The 23519-nt window shown below is 36.8% G+C and overlaps 1 protein-coding gene across 8 annotated transcripts in view; it reads left to right on the forward strand.

Moving 5' to 3' along the window:
- prom1a (prominin 1a) overlaps window positions 1-23280 on the forward strand; it is a 90141-nt gene extending 66861 nt beyond the window's left edge. For 2 of the 8 annotated variants that reach the window (XM_080901276.1, XM_080901279.1), the window contains 22 exons: window positions 1073-1302; window positions 1685-1759; window positions 1940-2003; window positions 2370-2529; window positions 2949-3101; window positions 3321-3444; window positions 4520-4623; window positions 5366-5450; window positions 7171-7317; window positions 8350-8421; window positions 9224-9316; window positions 12505-12558; window positions 12642-12722; window positions 12806-12874; window positions 13847-13936; window positions 14313-14428; window positions 15168-15191; window positions 15626-15694; window positions 17186-17286; window positions 17503-17542; window positions 18697-18729; window positions 20137-23280. In XM_080901276.1, the coding sequence (XP_080757402.1) occupies window positions 1073-1302; window positions 1685-1759; window positions 1940-2003; window positions 2370-2529; window positions 2949-3101; window positions 3321-3444; window positions 4520-4623; window positions 5366-5450; window positions 7171-7317; window positions 8350-8421; window positions 9224-9316; window positions 12505-12558; window positions 12642-12722; window positions 12806-12874; window positions 13847-13936; window positions 14313-14428; window positions 15168-15191; window positions 15626-15694; window positions 17186-17255 (1880 nt within the window). In that variant the 3' untranslated portion in view covers window positions 17256-17286; window positions 17503-17542; window positions 18697-18729; window positions 20137-23280. Of the gene's footprint in view, window positions 1-1072; window positions 1303-1684; window positions 1760-1939; window positions 2004-2369; window positions 2530-2948; window positions 3102-3320; window positions 3445-4519; window positions 4624-5365; window positions 5451-7170; window positions 7318-8349; window positions 8422-9223; window positions 9317-12504; window positions 12559-12641; window positions 12723-12805; window positions 12875-13846; window positions 13937-14312; window positions 14429-15167; window positions 15192-15625; window positions 17287-17502; window positions 17543-18696; window positions 18730-20136 lie in introns of those variants that run through there. The other 6 variants (XM_080901277.1, XM_080901278.1, XM_080901281.1 and 3 more) reach the window with 6 other exon arrangements.
- The last annotated feature ends 239 nt before the right edge of the window (window positions 23281-23519 follow it).

Here is a 23519-nt window from a genome sequence, read left to right on the forward strand (position 1 = left end):
CAGTTTTAATATCATTGTGCTTTATTTAAATAATTCATTGTTGCTGACTTTTACTTCAACTACATTATATTTTGAAACAAACATTGTACTTTGTACTCTATACCATAACATAACACTTGAAATGCTTAGTATTTTGCAGATGTTAACTATATAAAGTCACTAATATATAATGTTTTATTAATATAGCTAAAGTTACCTATTACTATATTAGCAATTTAAATAACCTCCAGCTGAAACATTAAAATGAAATACGCATTAATGTTTCAATAATTATGATCCAATGATTCAAGCAGCATAATGTGTTCTTTTGACATTGTAGGATTGTGATTTTAATTAGGTAAAGGGTCTTAATAGTTCCTTTACCACTTAGCAAAACAGTTATTTAATATGAAACAATTTTCTTTTCCTACGTAGTCCCATTTTACACATAATGCTTTTTATAACAGGGTTCAGGGTTGCACACAAGCATGAAAAATCATGCTATATCTGTTTCTAAGCTGTATTTCTGCTATTTCTGGTCAACCATTATGATTTCCTCTGGCCTCCACTGCCTTGTTCTGGTTACCCGATTTGTGTTACCAATACACTGTTTAAAAAAAGCAAAACAAAACAAACAAAACAGCTCCATACTTCCTCTTCACTGGTGAAATCAAAGGCTGTCTAATATCACACATTTACTGTTACAGTATTTTCCAGAAGAGAACTGAAAGATTCATATAAAGTATTCATGATTCTTTGAGTCATCTGAAGCCAAACCACATAGTAGTATCCAATGGGAATAGAGTTAATCGAAAAGCCCTACATGACAACTCCTTTAATTTAAAAATTTTCTTCAAGATAACTAGTGAAAAAACACCTTCATTTTTATTTTTCTGAGGATATAAGACAATCCAGCTGACTTTATTTACATTTTGGAAGAACATGTGACTGCAGCGAGAACAGTCCCAAAAACCACTGTTCTTCATTTTTACTTTTTAGGTACTTTGCTTTGGGCATTTCTCCTTTATTGGTTTTTCCCTCATATATTAAACCCAGTTCACTTGCCATGTCGCTTGTGGTCTCGTTATTTCAGCCATGCGAGAAACCAAGGAGGCCTTGGAGAGCGTTAATGCATCTCTGGAGGTGCTTCAGGATGGAACAGGGAAACTGAGCCTAAACCTGGGCCAAGTCCGGACCAGCATCAACCACACCTTAAATGACACTGACTGCCATGATGAAGACTCGGATGCTACCACAGCCCAGCTATGCCGCAACATTCGCCAGTCGTTGTCCCAGCTGCAGATCAGCTCAAATTTCACACGGGTACAAAACTGTAACTGTGGTGCTCTTTTTGGCACGTGTTTGCAATAAAATTGTTCACACTTAAAAATCAGGCTTAAGTACTTTGGGCTAATGGATAAGTTCAACGTTTTCTGCGTCTGTCTTAAAGTAATCATCTACCTTTCTATATTGACCCTAAAGATTATGCATTATATTAAGCATTAGAAATAATTGTTTTGTCCCATTGTTTCTCATGCAGTGTGCTGCACAGTGAAATACAGCAATAGAAAGGTTTAGGTTATTTTTTTAAGGAGTTATTTGAACTAGTGAAAAAAATAGATTTCTGAACAGCAATCAGGAATTGTTACATTTTGATAATTTCTTATTGCAAATACTTATCAAAGCTGTGTTTTTCACTTGTTAGCTACCCGATGTGAATGCACAGCTGGAAAAGATGAACGATGTATTGAAAACAGACCTCAGCGCTGTCGTTCAGAGGGTGAGCATGAACCACATTAATTGGAGTTTTTTTGTCTTCCAGTCTATTTTCTGATGTATTTTGTCAGTTTTCTTGTTTAGTTGTTCATCTTTAGTTCCTGATTTTTTTTTCAAATCCAACCAAAACCACAAAATGGACAAAGAAACTTGGTGTTCCTTCTTGTTTTTCCTCCTTTCACAGGGCTTCTCCTCTTTGAATGACACGCCGCATATGGTGATTGAACAGACCAGAAGTGTTGTTGAGAGTAAGTGGCTTTTGAACCGATGTTTTTCTGAAATCAAACACAAAAGTTAATAACTCTTGATATATGTTATTACAATAAGTGCTTATATAAATGAATGGATTTTTGTGTTCTCCTTGCACTCTCTGCGTTTCTCTTTATGTTTATTTTGTTATGTACTGTAAGTTTGTTTCTTGTAGCAAGAATGGGGCCTTTTTGAATTGCACAGATTTCACTTTAAACATTTGTTGATATCGTAGTCTAATTCAATGTTAAATTTAAATCCGGGTTAATATTTTTCCTAAAATGGTAAAACTGATGAATTTATTTATTTTTCAAGTATCTTTACACTCTTCATTTTTTCTGTTTTGAAAAAATGATTTCTCTCAGGTGTAACAAATTTGGTGGATAGCATTGGCAATAACATCAGCAGCTTTTCCAAGGCATTCCCAGTGCAGAGCTGCCTGTCCAACTTCACCATCTTCATTAACCATGTGCACGCCAAGATTGAAGACTACTACCCAGAAATTGACAAAATGGACTTCTACAGGTATTCTTCTTCACTTCACAAAGCATATCTGTGTATTTATAAGTGCTTTGCATAAAAGGAAAACCTCTAAGGGTAAAAGTAAAAAAAACATTTTTATTAAATAGAAACTATCATGTAAATGTGCTGAAACGAGGTAACTATATTAATGCAATATGCCTGATGTTTGACATTTATCTTGCTTTATGTTTTTTCTCTTTTCCTTTTTAGTAAGCTTTGTGTTCTATTTTCATTGTACCCATCCTAGTTTCTGTGCTTATGTGCTTTTTTGGCTGTATAAGCAAGTGGAGCAAAGCTCTCTTTCTCGAGGATGCTTTGACAGTTTGTTGATATAAACCACAGTGGGAACTGTGCTTATTTATATTTTGGTAAACCACCTTCTGTGAGATCTCTAATAGTTTGGCTTTGCCTGCTGCCTTCAGGTGGATTGGCTGCATTGCTCTTTGTTGCATGGTGGTCCTGGTCCTGGCCTTCAACTACCTGGGCCTGCTGTGCGGCACGCTGGGCTATGACAAACATGCCTCACCTACAACACGGGGCTGCATCTCCAATACGGGAGGAACGATGCTTATGGCGTAAGTCCAGTATGCAAAGTGTAAAAAGCTGCCACAACTCAGGTTTATGTTGCTATTTTACAAGTACAACTGTAGTATAACTGTACATGTTCTAGTAGTTTTTACAGTTATTAAAACTGTACTATGACAGACAGCTTGTTTCACTATAAAGCTACAGTTCACTGTGTTAGAATTGTACACATCAGCTGTACCACAGGGACTATTTGTTCTTCTCCACAGTGGAGTTGGATTTAGCTTTCTCTTCTCCTGGGTACTGATGGGAGTGGTGACCATCATTTTCCTGGCTGGAGGGAACATGGAGAAACTTGTGTGCGAACCATTCCACACCAAAGAGCTTTTCAAGGCAAGTCATGCAATGATAAGGGAGATAAAATGTAAACAGAGTGTTTTTTGATTGTGTAAAAGTGGATCCCACACATAAAGCATACAAAGGGCCCTGCTTTCAAAGATTAATATATATTATTAAATAAAAGTCCTACTTGAAGAGTAAAAGAAACATTCTATATATTTTTCTTTGAAAACTGACTGTAATTCATAGAAAAATCCAACGTGTGTATCTGTGTGTGATACAACTAAAAATGTAAATAGTGAACAAAGTGACAGTCTCACTTTAGCTTCATACATTCAGAAGTGAATATTTTCAGACACAGCACACTGTGATCTCTCTTCATTACCCACTGTGGTGAAGCTGAGGCCGGCATGTGCTTCGTCATAGTGTTTAGTTTTTGTTTTGGTGGTTGTGACATTTGGTGTAGATTAATCTGTTTTAGCTTTACTGGGCAGTCCTCTCAAAAACGTGTCCATGCATTGTTAGCAGTGCAGAACCAATGTGTCATTTTCATTCAGCTTCACTCCACCCCGAGTTATAATTCTGAGATCCCACAGTCTGGGAACCACTGGCACAGATAATTGTTAGTATAAGCACACTACATAAAACTTGGTGTCCCTTAGGTGGGCTCATTGGAATAGCATTTGCTACCAGTTGTCAAGGGCAAGCTGTTATGTGCGTTAAGTCTGAATGCATCTGCACTCAACCCATCCATAATTCAGAAGATCTAATTTTGCCTCAAGTTTAAAAAACAAATAAAGAAATGGGCAAAAAAAGGCTGAAATATTCTGCCATTTTTCTTAATTTATGGTGCATCGGCACTCATGAAAGAGAACGAAGTTTGTCAGATTTGGAGCGGGGTCTCTTAAGTAATTTATAGAAGTTTCTGCAAATGAAATTCATTTTCAGCATTTTCTTCTGTGCCTCCATGATTGCTCTTCTCGACTTTCTTGCCGCCTCAGTGAGGACGAACTGCATCGTGGATGATGATGTGCATTTGTTTCTAATTTGAATTTACAATAATGAATTTACTGATGGATTCATTTTGCTTCTCCATAGGAATTATTGATTATACATCCTGTTTCACCAGGTTGTGGATACTCCATATATGATCAACCCAGAGTGGAAGAACTTCATCCCTGGCTACATGTACAACGACTCTGAGCTGAAGTTGACAACAGAGAGCTTATACAGGCAAAGAAAATGATTTTTTGTGTATTTAGATGACACTGTCATGCCATTATTCTCACACCCTTCTCCACCTGTCTTCTCTATATTTCATGCATACACTAGTTTACAACAATATGAATGATTTTTTTTCAGCAAGACAACCCATTTATCTAAGTATAGTCTGCAAAATTAATCGATGATGCTGTTTTTCATTTGGCTTAGGGTCAGACATCAAGCATGTGACTGAGTATCTTGTTTCCATTGATGGAAATGCAAATGAGAAAGAAGGAGAGGGTTACTATTAACCTGGCTTTGCTAATTAGGATCGTTTTTTTCTACGCTGTCTGCACTGCTTTTCTGCAGCCCCTTTCTTAGTGATTACACGAGCTTTCATCATCTTCCTGCAGTGTGATGCTGCACATTCTCAGTATACTGGGATGGCAGATTCATCGTCACCATTTTCAAACAGAATGTGTTTTCACACTTTATAAAGCAAGTCTAAGATATGTGGCTACCTAAATGCTTTCAAGGCATTTTTAGCTTTAATATATTTGCAAACATTTTAAGCTTTTCGTGAATAATACACTGTCTCTCATAAATGGACATATTAGTCATGTACTTCCAGTCAGTTTCACTTGGTGGCAGCAAATATTTTTACTATGACAGAAAGTTACATATTGATATTTCTCTTTCTCTCTCTCTTTCTTTTATTTCCCCTTTCTGATATTTCTGTGTGTATTTGTTTTCGTGTACTTGTCTTCATTAGTACTTGCAAAAAGAACCAAGGCATCTACTCTGCCATGCATCTGGACAAAGTCTTCAATATTTCCTCTTACCTGAACACCACAGTGGTTAGTAACCTTTACGTACTCTGTTGTAGTTATTATTATGATAGGATGCTGTCTTATAATAGCTGAGCAACTAAAATAGCTACTTTTTTTCTCCTAAAGTGTTATACACTTTACATTACTAGTTCATATAAAGATACATGATATTAACCTTTAATAGGACAAATTTTAATCAGCTGAAAAAGAATAACTCTGATGTTGCTCACATATTAGGGTAAAGTCAGGGTAATCTTTGTCCACGTGTAACATTTTCTCTCTTCCCTCCCACTCGCAAAACATGATAAAACAGCTGGATTAAAAACGACTCTACAGGAAATAAGGTCCCAGACATCTGCAGTCAAGGCTGCATGCAGTACTTCATTTGCATTACCTTATAAGTTCTTAGGTCCCAAACTAAAAGGGATGCTGACAGCTGATAATTTCAGCATGCTTTAGCCCTTAAGTCAGTGTATGCCTGTGTGACATTATATTGATTTAAGCCAGCCACTTCTACATTCAGCACTTTCCTGACACTTGGCACAATTGCCTTGACTCATTGTCGCCAACAGATGATATGTTCCATGCGGCTTCTGGATATTGTTCATTTTTCTTCATTAAAGCCTGAAAAACTTTCTAAAAGTCTGACACTTTTTATTCTGTTAATTTACCAATCATACAAGCTATAAGCAGCAAATCTAAAAAGCCCCCCCCCCCCCCCCCCTATTGTGAATATACATCTATTCTAAGGAGAGCTTCCCTCATTTAAGCTAACATGCTTGTTATCACCATAGTAACTCTAATTTATCTCACTGTATAAATGCACAGCAGTTTCTCACATGGCTCTAGGTTGTATGCAGCATGGGTGCTAACTTTAACACCAAATGGTGACATGAAATATTATATTATATAGTCTATGATATATACCTTTGAATTGATCATAAGTATTCACATTTCAAAATTCATTACAAAAAAAAGTTTTAAAAAAATTAATATTTTCAGGCAGTAAATGGGGGTGTCATTGGCGTATGTGGATTCAGTGTATGGAGTGTTGCACAGCTCATCTCTTTGTAGAATTTTCTATATTAAATAAAAGTTGTGCAACCCATCACATGCAGGACATTTCTAGTGTTATTGGAAACACATAAACATACAACCATGTCATCTGAGAACAGCTTTTATTGTCAGTATTTTTGGTCTGGTTGTCTTTAAAGTGCCACAAAACAACAACTTCTTTTTTGGTTGTGAAATTACATATTTCTATTCACGACATCCTTCACGAAAATCACACTTGCCAAGATATGTCTCGGTACGGCTATGGCTTTGCTTTTTGGGACAACAGTCCTTAAAGCATACAGTCCAGTGCAAGCAAAAGTACTCTTACTATTTAATGTTAAATGAAAGGATTATGTAGAGAAATGTATGACTGGGGACTGTAAAACAAAAAAAATCAAGAGAAAACATCACTGGTATATGTAGACTTCCATCCAAACCACATCTTTAAGATTTTGGGTCGCTCGTGTGCCAACATTTGTTTTGTGTTTTTGGAAGCCTTTCATTATTTTCATGTCTATACAGTCACAATACTGGAAATTTACTCAAAGTCCTAAGATTACCAGATTGTCTTTTTTTCTGATGTTATGTCAAGAAAATTGGAACATACACATAAAATATGCATGAATAACATTTAATATATACATTCTAGAACAACTAAACAAAAAAGTATTTTATATCTTTGTGTTAACAGTTCACAAAGGATGTGGTCAGTCAGCTGGACAGTCTTAAGATCGACTTGAGAGGCATAATCCTGTTGGAGGCAGAGGGAAGGCAGAACCTCCTGGATTTCTCTGAAGCAGGGCTGTCAGAGATCAACTACGCCGACTACCTGGAGGAGGTGACGCATCAGCACAAGCATACTGGAATGAGCAAACACATCAGCGGGAAAGAAAAAAATGTGCAACACAAATAAATCCCTTAAAATATGCATGAATAAAGGGGGAAGGGCATAATTGGATAATCAGGCACACAAAACCACGCAGGAAGTAGTGTGGTTTTGTGTGCCTGCAAGGGACAGGCCAGCATACACAACAAAGACAAGAAGCAATACACAGAAGGAGACACACACAATATTTGTGTAAAACAGCTACACAACCAAGGTATTTCTTTGTGATTACTAGACTAAATTGTTCTGTAGATGCACCGGTTTATCTGAGAAAGCACAATCCAAGTAGAAAGAGTGGGGAGTCAAATAATAATGAATTGTTATAAATTCTTACATAATTACACACAAACATATTTCAGCTGTGCTTTAATGGTGTGCTACCAGAAATAGCTCACTTCTGTGGGCGCAGTCTAAGAGGCACCTCCACTGCTGTCAGTTAACATACAACAGGCAGCCATGCTTCGCCTGATAAGAGCTTCAGTGTGATACAGAACAGTGGGTTTCGTCGAGGACCACTGCAGCTCAATTATCCAAAGGTGATCCTGCCAAGGCAAAGAGGATGTAGGAACAGGCAGGGACTTGGCATTTCATGTCTTGTCTAACACAACCCGTCAGGTTCCCTTAGAATTATTTCCCCAGAGTGACTGAAAATAAAATAAAAAAAGCTTTAAAGACTGACTGATACTCAACGCACACACCCTGCAAAAGTCAAGCTGACACATTTTTATGTGCAGCATGTCTCTCTGCTGTCTGTTGGAAATAATATAAGTGACAAAAAGTTATATTAAATAGCTTTCTAGCGGTCTAATTGACTGGAATCTGTGCAGTTGAAAAGCTGCTACAGAAGAAACTACAGGATGAAGGTGAAAATGTAGCTAAAAGAAAAGGAGTGGACAAAAAAACATCTTTAATTTAACTTTGCTACTATAAAGGAAAACAACCTTACTTTTTATATTTTGTTCTCTTTTACTTTGATGTCTTTAGGTGAATAAGGGGGTCACTGTAGTGGATCTACTCTCATTTGCCAGAGAACTGGAGGCCCAGACAGACCTGATGGTAAGAATCTGACTTTTATACAAGCACCCAGTAGTGGTTGTATAAAGTGTTTTCTTTTGTGTGCACACTGATTTAATTTTCTTATGTACTTACAATGCCACAGGAGCACTTGATGGCAAAAAATGAAAAGAAAATACGTGTGTTCTTGCTCTCTAAGCTCTCTTTCAACGGCTCTGCCTGAACAAATAAAAGCTCTCAATGATGTGTGACTGCCGTCCATTGCATTTAGGGCAGCACAACATGCTCATTCACTTTCAATTTCTAAGTCCATTAGGGTCCTGTAGAAAGATGGAGTTTGTAGTTAGTTGATTTTAGAGAAAGGGGCTTTTAAAGAGATTTTAATCTAAAGGTCCCATAAGTTTGTTGTCCTGAAGTAAACCCAGCTGTTCCGTAAATTCAATAATTTGATTCCTCTCCTGGATGAAAGGGATAAAGAACTATATTCTAATGTACTGTTATATAAAAGGCAAGGAAAAAATTAAGAATGTATAATATATGTGCTTCAATTCCATCTAAGCCTTTGATATATTTATCTTAATATATTTCAAGATGTATATGTAATATATTTCATGTTTCTCAGGTCTTTGTCTGAATTTCTACGAACATTATTGCTAAGGATTGTCTTATTGCATTGGAGTCACACTGGGTTAAATATGTACACTTGGGTTTTAAGGGGTATTTATTATTTTCTTCTTTTTTTTGGGTTGTATGGAAGCCCCAAACGCAATTTCATTGTTCTTGACAATGACAATAAATAAATAAATACTAAATACTAAATTGTGTGGTTGTTTGTGCGTTTCAGCCCAAAAGTAATCTACAGTCTGCTCTGAAAGGCCACGTTAGCACTCTGCGGCAGATCCACAGGCAACAGATCGTCCCAATGGAGCAATCCATGGTAATGCCCTACTGTGTTTCTCTGTTTACTATTGAGATAGCTATTTCTGTTTTCTGCTTAGATTCATTTAGTTATTCTCTTTGAGGAAAGATTCGTCCTACATCATTTCAAAACTATGTGCCAGTGGTTGCTGATTTAATTTGCATTAATTTGGTGTATTCAGTTGTCATGGTTGTTTGTCTGCCCCTCCCTTCAGACAGGAATTGATATGACTTTCAGGTGAATTATAGAAGTGATAAAAGTATGTATTAGATGCATTTATTGGTGTGTGTTTATTTAAGTTAGTTTTAGTCAGTAAGTATTACAAGCTAATCTTCATTTTAACTAAACAGTGGCCAAACTTTAAAAAAATGAAGAAAAATGAATTAATTAAGAGGATGGGGAAAGAAGCGGAATAAGATATAAGATATTTACTTGACAAAAAATAGGGTGTCATTATGGTGGCAGCATCCTATATATATATTGTTTGCTATGTATATATTGTATGATCGTAAACAAAAAATTCAGTTCTCTTAAGCTCTAAAGAATATTTAAAATCTTTCGGTCCACTGTCTTTACTTTTCCCACCTCAGTGGGTAGTTGATTTTAGGCTTTTTAAACCTGAGGCCCTACTTGCACAGGCCTATACTGTGTACTGGTTGGTAACTACTGGTCGGTAAGAAAAAATTTGCATTCCCCAGCAAGTTGGTGAATTGTTGCTGGAGTTTGCTGGCAGTCGCTTGGTGAAATGGGTCACGTCATCATTTGCTTTCAAAGTATATGTCGTGCCTTTTGAAACATTTTGGTTTCCAAGATAGGCAGACAGTCTCCATTTCCAATTTGTGACACACTTTTTCAAGTGTCATTACCTTTTAGTGGTTAGCCTCATGAGTGTCTGCGGACCATTTAGTGTCATCCATGCAAAGTACCATGGACTGCTAGTGATATAACCTATCACAACACTGAGGTAGAGCAGGTCATCTACTGATCAGAAGGTTAATGGTTCGATCCCTGGCTCCTCCAGTCTGTATGCCAAGTATTCTTGGATAAGATACTAACCCCAAATTGCTCTCCGATATGTTCGCACTAAGAAACTTAGAAGACGGTGCTTGTGTGATTGGGTGAATGCACCATGTTGACTAGAGCGCTTTGAGTACTCCAGGAGAGTAGAAAAGCGCTATATGGGAATCAGTCCATTTACAAGGAGGAGTTTGTTGCAGCACCCTTTTTACAACCTATTTCATACAGTAACCTTGAGGACCACTCAGTCAGACTGGGGATCGCCAACTGGTCTCTAGGCCTGTGTTACTGACGCCTAACATAACACTTTGTCTGGTGCCAAAATACAGAGACATAAGCAACCAGTGGCTAGTTGAGCTCCATATTTTACTTGGGACTAGGGCTGGGCCATATCATACCGTTCACGGTAATACCGGTATAATGTTGGGCAACAACAAGAAAATGAAATATCGCGATAGAATTTGGGTAAAATGCGCATGCGCGGTGCCTTTGTTTTCATACGCATATGGGAAAAAGCATGCCGGCGGCGACGGAGAATGAGGAAGGCGAAAGCGGATCGTTGAATGAAACGGATGAACCAGAATTGGTTTGTAAAAATGCTGCAGCTTCAGTGGTGTGGAACTGGCACACTTTAAATCAATCCTTTGATTTTTCTGAAAATCGACAGTGGCCCTTTATAATCCCGTGTGCCTTATGTATGAATTCTGGTTGTGTTTACTGACCTCGAAATGATTTTATGTGCTACACAGCGCTCGCATATCTGTCAAATGTTTTAGTACGACTTTGCTAAGCTACGAACCCGCACCGCTTGATGGATTGTTGGAGCATTACGGCTATCATAGGCGGAGCCTCGTGGAGTGATACGTACTGTGCTTCAACATAATATTGCCGTATTGTGTGTGTATAACCTCTTTTTAAGTTTTGTGGATATTATACATGGTTATGCTGAGGATATGTCGGCCAATTTCCACTGGAAATGCCTTTTGGTTAAACTGTCAGCGAGGAATTTGAATTTGCACTGTTAAATTTATATATAACTTTAATGCACATAAAAAAACAGCTGCTTGTTTAAGTGAAAATACATTGATGGTTTTGGGTTTTTTTTGCACTAATAAAGTTGTGGAGTTGTAAAGTATTTTGTTTAGTGTCAATTATATCGTCAGTTATATCGTTATCGCAAATTTACAAATGTATATCGTGATAAATATTTTTGGTCATATCGCCCTGCTCTACTCGGGACCACAACAGAGCTAAAAGACATGAGCCCTGTAGATTTATTTTGTTATAAATGACTATATCGATATGTGTTAGATGTCAGGATCCCAAACTCAAAGCTACCAAGTAGGAGTATTTTCTGTTAACATTTGCAAATATATATTTCAGAGAATTACATAAACCTTGACAGAGATAAGACATTTATATGATTCATTTAATATAATTTAAATGGGAAAGTCTGACCCTCAGGCATGTGTCATCTAAGACATGACTGTGAAAAACAAATTAAATATTCAGTTTTATGCCATTCTTCTGAATAACAGCAATTATTTACAGCTACAAGCAGTTCAGACGAGCAGTGATATTCTTCAACACAGATTTTTACAGCTGCTTTTTTTTATGTTGTTCTTTTTCCTCTTTCAACTTCAAGAAGTATGTTAGAGCAAGGGTAAGCAGAAATGCGTTCGTCTTGTGTAATAAGTGTCCCCATTCGTTATGTGGAACATTAACAAACACTGACATCATTTAGAGCAATTTTATTTATTTTTTAAAAAAGAGGTGGGAAAAGTCCAATTTTAGGCTGCATTGTGTGTTTTTATTAAATGTACATTATACTCATGTACTCTGGTGTTATACGTGAAGAGTTTTGTGCTAAAATGTCAGAAATATCCACTTAAAGAAAAGAAATGTTGTGTAGCAACCCTATCTACTTAGTCACTAGTGGAAGCAAAGGAAAGACCGGTTAGTTGTTGCATATGTTACAATTAATTGGCCTTTGAAGCTAACTGAATCATGTTTTTCTTTTCGTTGTGGATATTTAATTTTGGAACAGAACTCTTTAGCATGCAAAGATGTTATTCATCAAGTGTCGGTTGATTCTGGTTTCCATTTCTGTTTCACTGGCTTATTTTTTGAACGGATGTCATTAACCTCTGAACTTTGACCTTTATACCTAAAATTTTGGTGCTCTACAGAGTGCGCTGAACCAGAGTATGAGGTTCCTGGAAAGAACAGCCTCTGATCTTCCTGTAAGTAAAATAGTCCTCAAGTTTAAGTCAGAAATAATTTAATCATCATCGTCTAAACGAAACCCGTTGTTTCTTCTCCGTAGAACAAAATCTTAGCTGTTCTTGATGCCATCAAAGCTGCGCAGTTCCTCATCTCGCAGAACGCTACGCATTTAATAAATCGGGTAACAGCTGAATTATTTTTCTTTGCTTTTATACTTGATTTGTATAAAATGCTGTACTTACATTGTGTCCTAATCTTCCTTAGGAGTCCAGAAAGTACACCAACACCATTATTGGCTACTTTCATCAATACATTGAATGGGTGAAAACATCTGTAAGTTTTGGTGTTCTAATTTGCTATTTTTTCTAAGAAGGGGAAACAAAATTACAGTTTTGCAAAAAAGGTTGTTTGTTTGTTTTTTGTTTGTTTGCTTTTTTGTTTGTTTGTTTTTTTTTAAGCAAATATCAACCTGTTACTGATCATTAAGAACCTGCACCAAGATTTAGATAGCACTTCCACAAACGATGAAAACTTCAATCAGCAGATATGATATTTATCATATCTGATATATAGTACACGGCTCATTCTTTGTCTTACTTCAGGAATGATGTAAAGCTCATATTAAATCTTTCTTTTCTCAGGCAGATTTAGATACTACGACACTAGAGAGCTGGACACACAAGACATTTTAGGTCTCAGGCTCTACAGTAGTCAGATCGCATTTAAATCTGCCTTTTACTTGAATCGTCTACATTGAGACTTTATATTGTCGACTCACATTGATTCCATTGGAATCACTTCAAGTCTTCCAATAAAATGTTTCAAACTACAAAGAATAAAATTCAGAAGGAATTACAAGAAATAATTCTCAGTAACACCATATTTCACTTGCTGGAATGTGAACATTCTGTCTCCCTTTGAAGGTGTGGGTCTATTTCTCACAGTGTTAATTTAGCCTGAAGCGAATGTTGCATTGCAAAACTTTGCATGTTGCATAAAGGTTTTGGAGTGTATAAAGAAAAGTCAAATATAACAGTTACGACCCCTATAAATTTGAGGAATTTGCTCTGTGGCATGTTGGTTTCTGCTTTAGTTAACTAAAGGAATGAAAGTAAAAAAAACAAGATGCTTGAATCATGAAGCTTTTCTGTTGATCTCAGAAGTCTCTTTTTGTTTGCCAAGAACACTGCAGGGAGATGTTGTGCAATTGTTTACATCTCCAAGACAGACTTTAACGTGCAACGTAATTGTACAGTGTTACTGAATCTGTTGTGTGTTGACATTTCCTGTTTATATCCTCTGTAGCTGGCTATGGAAGTTGCACCATGCAAGCCCTTCAGCAACATGGTGGACACAGCAGAAATCATGGCTTGCAGTTTCGTGGTTGACTCTATGGTAACAATATTAGAAGACAGAGCCTGTTTAAACAGACTTGTAACAGATTATATTTGGGTTAAAAACTCTATAACTGAGTAAAGAAGGTTGATTCCCACTGTAAAAGTCACATCCAGTACTGTTTTGATGGATGGTTATGAGCATAGCAAAAGTGTGACAGTTTTAAATGGCTCTAACTGGAGCGACTACTGTCTATCTTAATCTATTATTCATTTGATTTATATAATGTCCTGAGGGAAGACATATTTTATATTACTTGCATAGCCTGAACTTTTGCATGAAATCTTTCCTCAGTAATAACAGAAGGCTAAAATAATTATGAATTTATATCCTGATGGGTTATCATTTCCACCCTAAGTACTTGCCTTTCCAACAGAACACTTTCTGGATGGGCCTGGGCTGCAGCACTCTCCTCCTGCTCCCGAGCATTATTCTAGCAGTAAAACTGGCCAAGTACTACCGCAGGATGGACACAGAGGATGTTTACGATGAGTGAGTATTTGTACATGCTCTTCTACTTTTCCCTTAAATGTATTTATAGTTTTCATATTAAATACCTAGTCAGTGTAAAGTTAAGTAACATCTACACTGCCCTGTGAATGTCCACATACTGTAAGACAGTTTATATGTCACATTTTGATAATGGTTGCAGGACATCCTTCTGTTATTTCTATTCTGTCTTTTCTATCTGCTTTGTGCATGTTGAGCTGCAAATCATATGAAGGAATCAAGTTTTTATTTTTTATATAAATATTTTAGCTGAATTTTTGGGGTTTATTGCAGTCAAATGAACTTTGAATGGGTCTTGTTTGTCACGTTGGCTCTACAAGTTTACAGTTGACTTTCTTTTCCTCCCTTTTCTCCTCTCTGTAGTTCCTCTGTTTCTGGGACTTGGCATTTCACTTTGTGATAACCATTTCTACTATTTCCATTTCCCACATCCCTTATTTAAACTTTCATTTTTTCCCCATCACTCTCTATCAAGCACTTGGCACTTTAAAAAGAAGCATTGGCACATCTGTTTGTTTATTTTTCTTCTTTACACACATTTTTTTAACGTTCTTTGACTCTGCAGTCATACAGTAGTTTTTTCTATAACGTCTCGGATGATCAATGGCATCCCTTACTTTGTAATCTGACTGATTACAAGAAACTATCTGTGCATTTCCTTTACCAACTTAATGATGTTATGTTGCTGTTTTTTTTTTTTCTTTTGTGTGTATCTTTATAGCCCTGAGACAATTCCCATGAAAACGTAAGACATTTTATCCACCTCCCTCTCCTTTTCAACGTCTCTCACTCTGTGCTTTTCTCTGATTCTTGTACATAGAACTGTTTACTAAATTCTTGGTGCTGGTTTGCATTTCTAAGCTTGGAATTGCTCTTATGGGTGGATGGTGTGGCTTCTTGTCATGTGCTACCTTTTGAAAAGTGCCCCTTACCTTTCATGAAGGGCTCTTGCAATCATTACCTTACAAGTCCACCTGTTTTTGTAAGTTATAGTGTAAATAACAACAACATGGTTTCTACTCCAAATATGTGTACTTCCTAACATCTTTGAAAAGTTTAGCTTCTCAAAAAAAAAAAGAAAGCATTTGTATGCAAGCATTTCAGCATGGCGTATTACCTTACATTTTTCATCGCTCTTTTTTTGTTTTTGTTTTTGTTTTTACAATATTTTGTTTTCAGTATGGAAATTGGTAATAATGGTTATCATAGTGAGCACTTACAAGGTATTCCTAATCCTATGATGACAAGGTAAACATTACATTAATCCTGTTAAGTGCATGTGATGGTGGAGGTGGAAGCATGCCGGAGGAGCTTGGCCTGGCATAGTGCAAGACTGCAGGGGAGCTGATTCATTGCATGTACACGTGTAGACATATTGAATATCTGGAGGTCATAAAATTGAAAAGTAATGGCAGCAGAAAACGTGAAAACCTAAAAAGGCCAGCAGAGTATTATCAACAAATTGTGTGATGTATTGCAGTATCTAGATTCTGTAGGATTAGAGGAGAACAGGATGGTAACGCCATGACTTCTGTGCAAGCACTGAGCAATGCAAGAGGTACTAGTGTAATTTAAAGGCTGGAAGTAAAGGAAAATGGATAGCCCGGCTTTGTGTAAGATGAAAAAAATCTAATTACCCGGGCCTCTAATGCTCAACTATTATGCAAAACAACCAGTGTTGGAGGTGGAGGAGTATTCAAGTGCTTTACATAGTATTATTTATTAAGATACTAAAGTGTTGTGGTTGGTTGATGTAGTTTTTCTTCTTCCTCCACCTTTAATGTTTTTAGTTACATGTTTAGTTAGGAACTGCTGCGATTGCTTTTCACTTTCTCATTTTGCCAGTTTTTTACTTTGTGTCTTTTGAGGAATATGTTACTAACTAGGCATGCTCTCTGTGCACACGTTCTGGTGGAGTGAAGAATCTTCCTCTTTCCTCTCGTTTAGAGTCAGCCAAAGTCCGATGAATGTACACCTGATCATTATGTTCAGAGAGAGGCAAGCATGTCAAGCTTTTGTGTGATGCTGGAAATGCTCCTTTTATTTGTTTTCCCTTAAACTAACAAAACATCTAATTGCATGTTATGTATTTTTAAGTTGCATTTGGACGAGGATGAATTTGGCCAACCAGCCAACCTTAACAGGAGCTATAGGCAGAGAGCAAAACAGCTAAATTACAGATGAGTCCAGTCTCAAGATGGTCTTTGCTTGTGCAGTTTTCCTCACTGTCCTACATTTCATATGAGATGCAGTTCATATTTCTTTTAAATACAAATATGAGATGGAATGAAACCTGCATTTTCCTTTATTTATCCAGTTAAAAGTCCAAGATCTAGCCAAAGCTCTCTAAAAAAATAAAGGGGCAGTAAGTATTCTACAACCTGATGACCTTTCTCTGCTGTTCGGAACAGTCCAGGAGATGGAAAGATTTTTGCATCAGTTTTTGGTAATCTGAAGGTATTATCAATAACAACGGCAACAGCCTCGTGAAATACTACATTTCTCATTTGCAGTAATTGTACTTAATGCCTCTTTAATTGGCCGTCCAGTTTAACTGAGTCGATATCGATGCAGCTGTTTTGCTCTCTGCCTTGTGAGCCGCTCGTCTTTTTTCCTCTTCCATTTCAAATAAATGAAGAGGAGAAACCGGCGGCTTTACAAAACGATGATGGATTTGTTGAATTTTAGCTGTTAACGTTGTCTCCTTTTTGTGTATCTTGTGTGTTCTTGTGCTGGTAGCATCCCTACCTATGATACTATGAACAGGTTCCCGCGGGCCTCGGCTCCTCCGAGGCACATCGACTGGTGACAGAGCCGCCTCTTGTTCTGGCTCCTGAAAGGTACTGCAAAGCTAATGAATCAGACAACTGTTTCTCTAACATGATTTTAATTAATCCTCCTTCTTTCCAGTCTCACATCTTTCCTTCTCACAGCTGCCATCTTATCCTGACGTTCTGTCTGCAGTAACTGTGCCATCGTGCTCTCTCCTGTTTTTGGTCTTATGTTTTTGTATTTGTACCCTGACCTAATTCTCTTACTGTAACACCTCTTTACAGCTTGTTTTAGTGCATTTCTGCTCACTGAAGAACCATCATGGTGAGAATGACTAATTTTGGAATCATTAACATCTTTATTCAGTGTGACGGCTTGCTTAGTCGGTGTGCTGTGTTTGTTCTCTGTCGCTTGTAAGTTCTGTTTTGTTTTTGACAAACGCTGCATTTATGCCTTTTTCGGAGAAAATGTTAAATGTGTCACAATTACAAGCCGTGAAATACATTCAGTCACTTAGCTTTTAAGTTCCTGAAACTGAGACGTGTGAATACAACAAAGCAGTGGTAACACCTGCACTTCTCTGATGAAAAGCTTGTGTTTTTAGTGGATATAATGTGCTTTTCTCCAAATATTTTATTCTCCTTGGGTTTCTTAATGGGACCTACAAAATAATAGGAGTACTTTTAAATTCTGTGCATTCTACTATGCCATCAACACCTCACACTGCTGCAAGCTGCACTTTTTTACAGTGTTACGTCTAGACACTTTATAATGGCCGTGTTGTTTTTTTGGACTGTATTGTACTGAATTGTTCCTAACTGAGTACTTGTGTCATGGAAAAGCAGAACAAGCACAGAGAAAAGCTGCAGTATCTGAAAACTAGCTGATGCAATTTTTACAGTGATGTAAACTGCCAGCTGGGTAATGGCTAACATCACATGCTGGTAATACTGTTGCAGTCCAAGTGCTAGATGTAATGAATTGCACAATTAATTGTTATTTTCTTAATTTATTAAGTTTTATTTTACTTCTGAGAAAAAACTTATTTTCAACACTTGCAGGCTTTCTTTATTTTGAAATAAATATTCCTATTTTTTTTTTATATAATTCTCACAGTTGCAGAACTAAAAAGGACCTGCTTTTATTCTCATTTTAAATTTGGTACATGATCATGATATCTTTGAGTTGCAGTTCATTAAATATCAAATTTTTTCCAGAATCATTTTAAATTCAAAAACAGGGAAAATGCTTTAAGCTCTGTGGAAAGCAGGTTTCATGCGAGTATTGTATCCACAAAAGGCTCGGTGTAGTCTTTAAAAATATTCTCTGGAGTATGACAGACTGTTTTTTTTGCTTTACAAAGCAGCCAGAGCTCCATAAATCTCATTCAAGAAATGCAGTATGTTTTAAGTTATTTACTGAATTGTTTTAAAAAACAAAATCTTAATTCTCTTTTCTCTTAACATTTGTGTTCTCAGTGCCCTCCAAAACTGGAACTGAAATACGTCATAGTAGGTTTGCCTTTTTACTATTTTTACATTTTAAATTGAATCCACAGTGGCTTTATCAACAGAATGAGTTTCGATTCCTGGATCAATAGTTGGTATTAAAGTAGTTCAGTACTGTTGCTGTTAAAGTGACAATTTAACAAGCAGCTTACACTCTGCAAATCCAATTTTCCCCAAAGGAAGTGGGAAAGTTTGCAAAATGAGTAGTTATAGTAACTTGACAGCTCATCACTATGAAGATAACAAAAATTCTTTTGGGCCTGGGTAATTTTTAGATCTCATTTATTTATTTATTTTTGAAAATGTTGATTTGTGCTATGTGGTGCAATGAGTCTATGTAGCTTCTTTACACTTTAAAAATAATTATCATTTTAAAAAGGGCAGTGGTTGAGAAGAATGTGCACCAATCATCCATAAGATTTAAACCCCTTATCATCACAGTGGCATCTGTCAAAAGATGGGCTATATTAGGTATCAACTGAACTATTAGTACTTGAAGTTGATGTTTAGAAAGCAGCCAAAATGAGCTGGCAATGCAGTGGTAGCAGTCTGGTCACATTGCGCTACTACTGCTGGGATTGCAAATTGCTCTAAAGGAAACCCTGACAATGATGCTAAAGCTGCAGGTTGATAGCCACCCTGCTCATTATAATAAATGAGGATGGACGTTTAATGATAAAGACAAAGACCCAATTTGCTGTTTCTGCAGAATTATGTGAACAAAATCCAAATTGCATCAGATCTGTTTTTCTGTAAGGTAGCACTATGCTCAGCTCCAAATCTGGACAAATGCCAGTACTCACTACTACAGTACTCACAGTATTTTTAGAATTTGTTGTTAGGCAAGTTGCATTTGGCAGCTTCTTTGACATTGTATTGATTAGTTTCTAGTCCACTCTGACCAAACGGTCAACCACTTGACCCTGACAGCTACAACTAATATCATCCTTGGAGTTCTGCCCAGATAATCCAGGATCTCACTCTCAAAGGAATATTCTTATACCTGCCCTACCGTAAAAACCTGATAAATGAAAGAGGTTGAATTTTTATCTGAGTTGTCGTCCATCTGTGCAGAGGACAACTGAAGCTCTGTTAGAGTGATTTTTAGTCATCTCCTTGACGAGAGAACTGCTTGTTCTTCACACAGTTTGGGCATATATCTTAACCCTGCTTAAAGATTTAAAAATAGGCTTATACCTGTGATCTGATCTATGTCTGTATGTCTGAATACCTTTTGAAATACTTTCTTAAACGCATGTTTCAGTTCAGTAAAGTACATTATAGTAAAATGTGCAAAACGTGATTGTGTCTACATACTTTATGAACTAACTTTATCCAGCATCACATCCACCAGGTGTCTTTTTTGGGGTTGACTAACTAAAGCATGTTATTCTCTCATCTGTTTTTAAGCTTTTAATTTCCTAAATCCTTGGACCAGATGAGGCTCAGTGAAAGCTGGTTTCCTCACAACAAAAGAACAATTGCCCTGCAGGCGTTATCTTCAGCGATGAACCGAACCTTCTCGGCCTTCAGTACGGTTACAGCCTGCAGGATATCAAACTCCTCTCCCCTCAGCATCAATCTGAGCCAGGCTTGTTCTGCATTTTTTGTAAAGGACTGCTTTGTCTGCGTTTACATTTGTTCAGATATGAAACAAAGCAGAAAAATATTCAGTGACGGGACATGACATTAACTGTGATGCTTGTTCATTTTAATGTGCTTCTTTGTGCTTACGAAAACAAAAGCTGGAAGGTCAGACGAAGGTAACTGCAAGCAGAGGACTCTTTATTTTTCCTTCTCCTGCTTCCTGCATTTAAAAAGAGATGTGACACTTTCAACTCAAACTAGTGGCAAACTAGTGTGTCATTACATCTGTGATGAATGCAAATTAACGATAACAGCCTGTTAAAAAGTGTTGAATAGTGCAAATACTTTTTTTTAAGTGCAGCATGTGTGAAGTGGTGGATCTGTGGTGTCTTCATGATTGAGAATTTGAGTAAAGTGGTAAAATAGAGGTTAGGGGGTATTCTACAAAAACATTAGTCTCTTTAAAATGTTTACAATATCACAGGAACGTTTATCTTTGCTGGTTTGATGCGCATTACAAAAGACTGGTTGCCTTTGTATGGAGTTTGAGAGCTGCTACTTTTTAAAAGAGGAAATCTGCCAACAGCTAATCTTACACTGCTGAAAATCAACAATCTGGGAGTTATTTGTGCAGTAAAGATCCAAACTGTACTCTTTTTTTCCTAGAATACCTATCTTCCCGTACCCTGTGTCATCTACATCTACAGGTGGCAATTCCCTACATTTTTCCAGAATGCCTTTTAAACAAGTCATTTGTATCCAGTGGGGATGTTATATTACTTTATTTCAAAAAGATGAAATGAAATGTAACAAACTGATTCTGTAATGCTTTCTACTGTGACGATGATGTCCGCAGTATGTTTTGCTCATGCATTATCTTCCCAGGGTGTCAAACACCGCCATTCTGTCTGTGGCTGCTGGCCTCTTTGATCCGTGCGAGGTGTTCTGTGGTGTTAATATGGAGACGCACTGACTGTAATATTTGATACTGAGAGACCAGGATATTCATCTTTATTATGTGGGAGGCAAGGTGGTGATGATGTAAATTACAGGTTTTCCAGTGTTTGTGTTTCATGTCCGTTTTGTTGTCATTTTACGTTCACCTTCACTGGGTGCTTGGTTGGGTTTAGGCACGAGAACTAGCTGGTTATTTTTAGGAAAAAATGGCCGTTTTGATTAAAATATTCCCCTTAACAACGCTGCAACTTGAAAAAAATGATATTAATTGGACTCTTGTAATTAAGAGTCCATATAGCAACACTCATCTCACTATTAGCCGGTGCGTCTCAGTACTAACGTCCTACATTCAAAATGTGCATCTCAGACAAAATTACTGTATTTGATGCCCTGGGAATAAGATTGCTCCAATTCAAATTCTGAATATGTTTTAATCTTTTAGGTTTTAAATGCTTCCTGATGGGTCAATGAAACCTCATAGATTAGGTAAGCTGGTTTTTTAATGGTACTATGGGGCAGAAATGTTGGGGCTAACCCCCCACCTCCTCGGCCCTTGTTTTGATAATCATTTCTGGATAGCTCAGGTATACAAGAACCTTGAGGAAGTCTCATCCCCATATAGCATGTTACTGATGTGGACAGACCTTCAGCACCATAAAACAAAATCACACCAGTTTTTTTTCCAACAGTGTAAGCTTTTTTAGGTGGATTTTCCCTTTAAATCATAGACTTAATTCAAAACACAAACAGACATATGTCTGGCTTTTAGGTTCCCTGTGTGGCAGATTGAATCCTTTGTCACATGGGACCAAGTTTTGTTGAGTTCACTAACATAATATTTTTATTATGATTTGTTTTTTCGTAGTGGTGATACTTTTACAGTGGAGAATAATTCTCAAGCCAAATCTTTTCTTTCTTTCTTTCTTTTTTTTTTTTTTAAACTGTAGTTCTCAGGTCTTTAGGGGTCTATCAACTATGTGCTTATTTTGTTCCTCTGCTTTGTATAAACCCACAGTAGCTATGGATACATTTAAAGCTATGAAAAAAGTGAATGTATTCAAGAGCTATTTTCTTTTTATTTCACATTGCTTGATATGGAATTTGAGAAATATGCTGAAATCTATGTGTAACGCAACGGGCAAACAGATCCAGTTGTCCCACTCTCTTTGCCCTTATGTTTACAGGTTAGATTTGCAGCTGCTGTTAGCAGAGTAATGATGGCGAAAAGAAATTAGACAATCCATGATTGGGAATAGTGAGTGCTGTCAATCAAGAGTAGAAAAATAAGCATGCTTCATGTTTTGCACAGCATGGTGTTGATGCACACTCTCAAAAAAAATGTCCATCTTAACACTGAAACATATATTTCTGTTAACATAGCACAGTTGTTCTTTCAAGTACCACACAATCATTAATTTAGGGGAAAATAAAGTGATAAGAATATTTGTCTCTAACATTGGCATCAATGAATTAGCATCAGAAATATGACTGAAATATCCAGTTTATTTATCTTATTTCAATATTTTAATTTCCAAAGCTGTGTTATTGTAAACCAGGGCTAAGTGACGATGAGAAAAGAAATACTCTGTATAGATAAACCTAAATTATGATGTAGTAATAGAACATATTTGCAGTGTAGGAAACTCCCAGCATCAAGATGAAGTTTCTGAATTATATTGAACTTTAAACACAGACGGGCTTCTATTGAGTCACTGATGTTCTTTTTATTTTGAGACACATTTCTTGTTAAAATGGACATTTTTGAAGTATCCGTGTGCTCACAGGACTATCATTGGGTTTCTGCGAAAGTTTGGATGTGAGAGAAAAATGTTTGAATTTACTAAGTGCTTACACTAGATATCCTGTATGCTAACCCTGGATGGATCAGATACAGCGGTAACTGGTTTGAACTGTGATGCTCCAAAGTTGGGCACTGATGGAGCCACTGAAGAGTAGGTTTATATGATGTGATGGAAAGAAAGTGTATAAATTGTGAATAAAGTTTTAAAATCCAAAGTTTGCATTTCAGTGACATTTTTCTTTTGTGGTCTGTGTTTTGAATGAGCCATACAGTTTGGATCAACTTGTTTTAAATGGGAAAATGTAGTTCACAACAATTTCATTTTTTCTTTATTTGGTTTTCTAACAAACAAGACAAAAAAACTTAAAAAGGAAAACAGTTTAACGCAAGAGTGCACATTCTTATGTGGTGCTGCCACTGTTATGTTACTGGTCAGCTATTTCTATAA

This window comes from Rhamphochromis sp. 'chilingali' (genome assembly GCF_963969265.1).
Source record: "Rhamphochromis sp. 'chilingali' genome assembly, chromosome: 13".
NCBI classification, from domain to species: Eukaryota; Metazoa; Chordata; class Actinopteri; order Cichliformes; family Cichlidae; genus Rhamphochromis; species Rhamphochromis sp. 'chilingali'.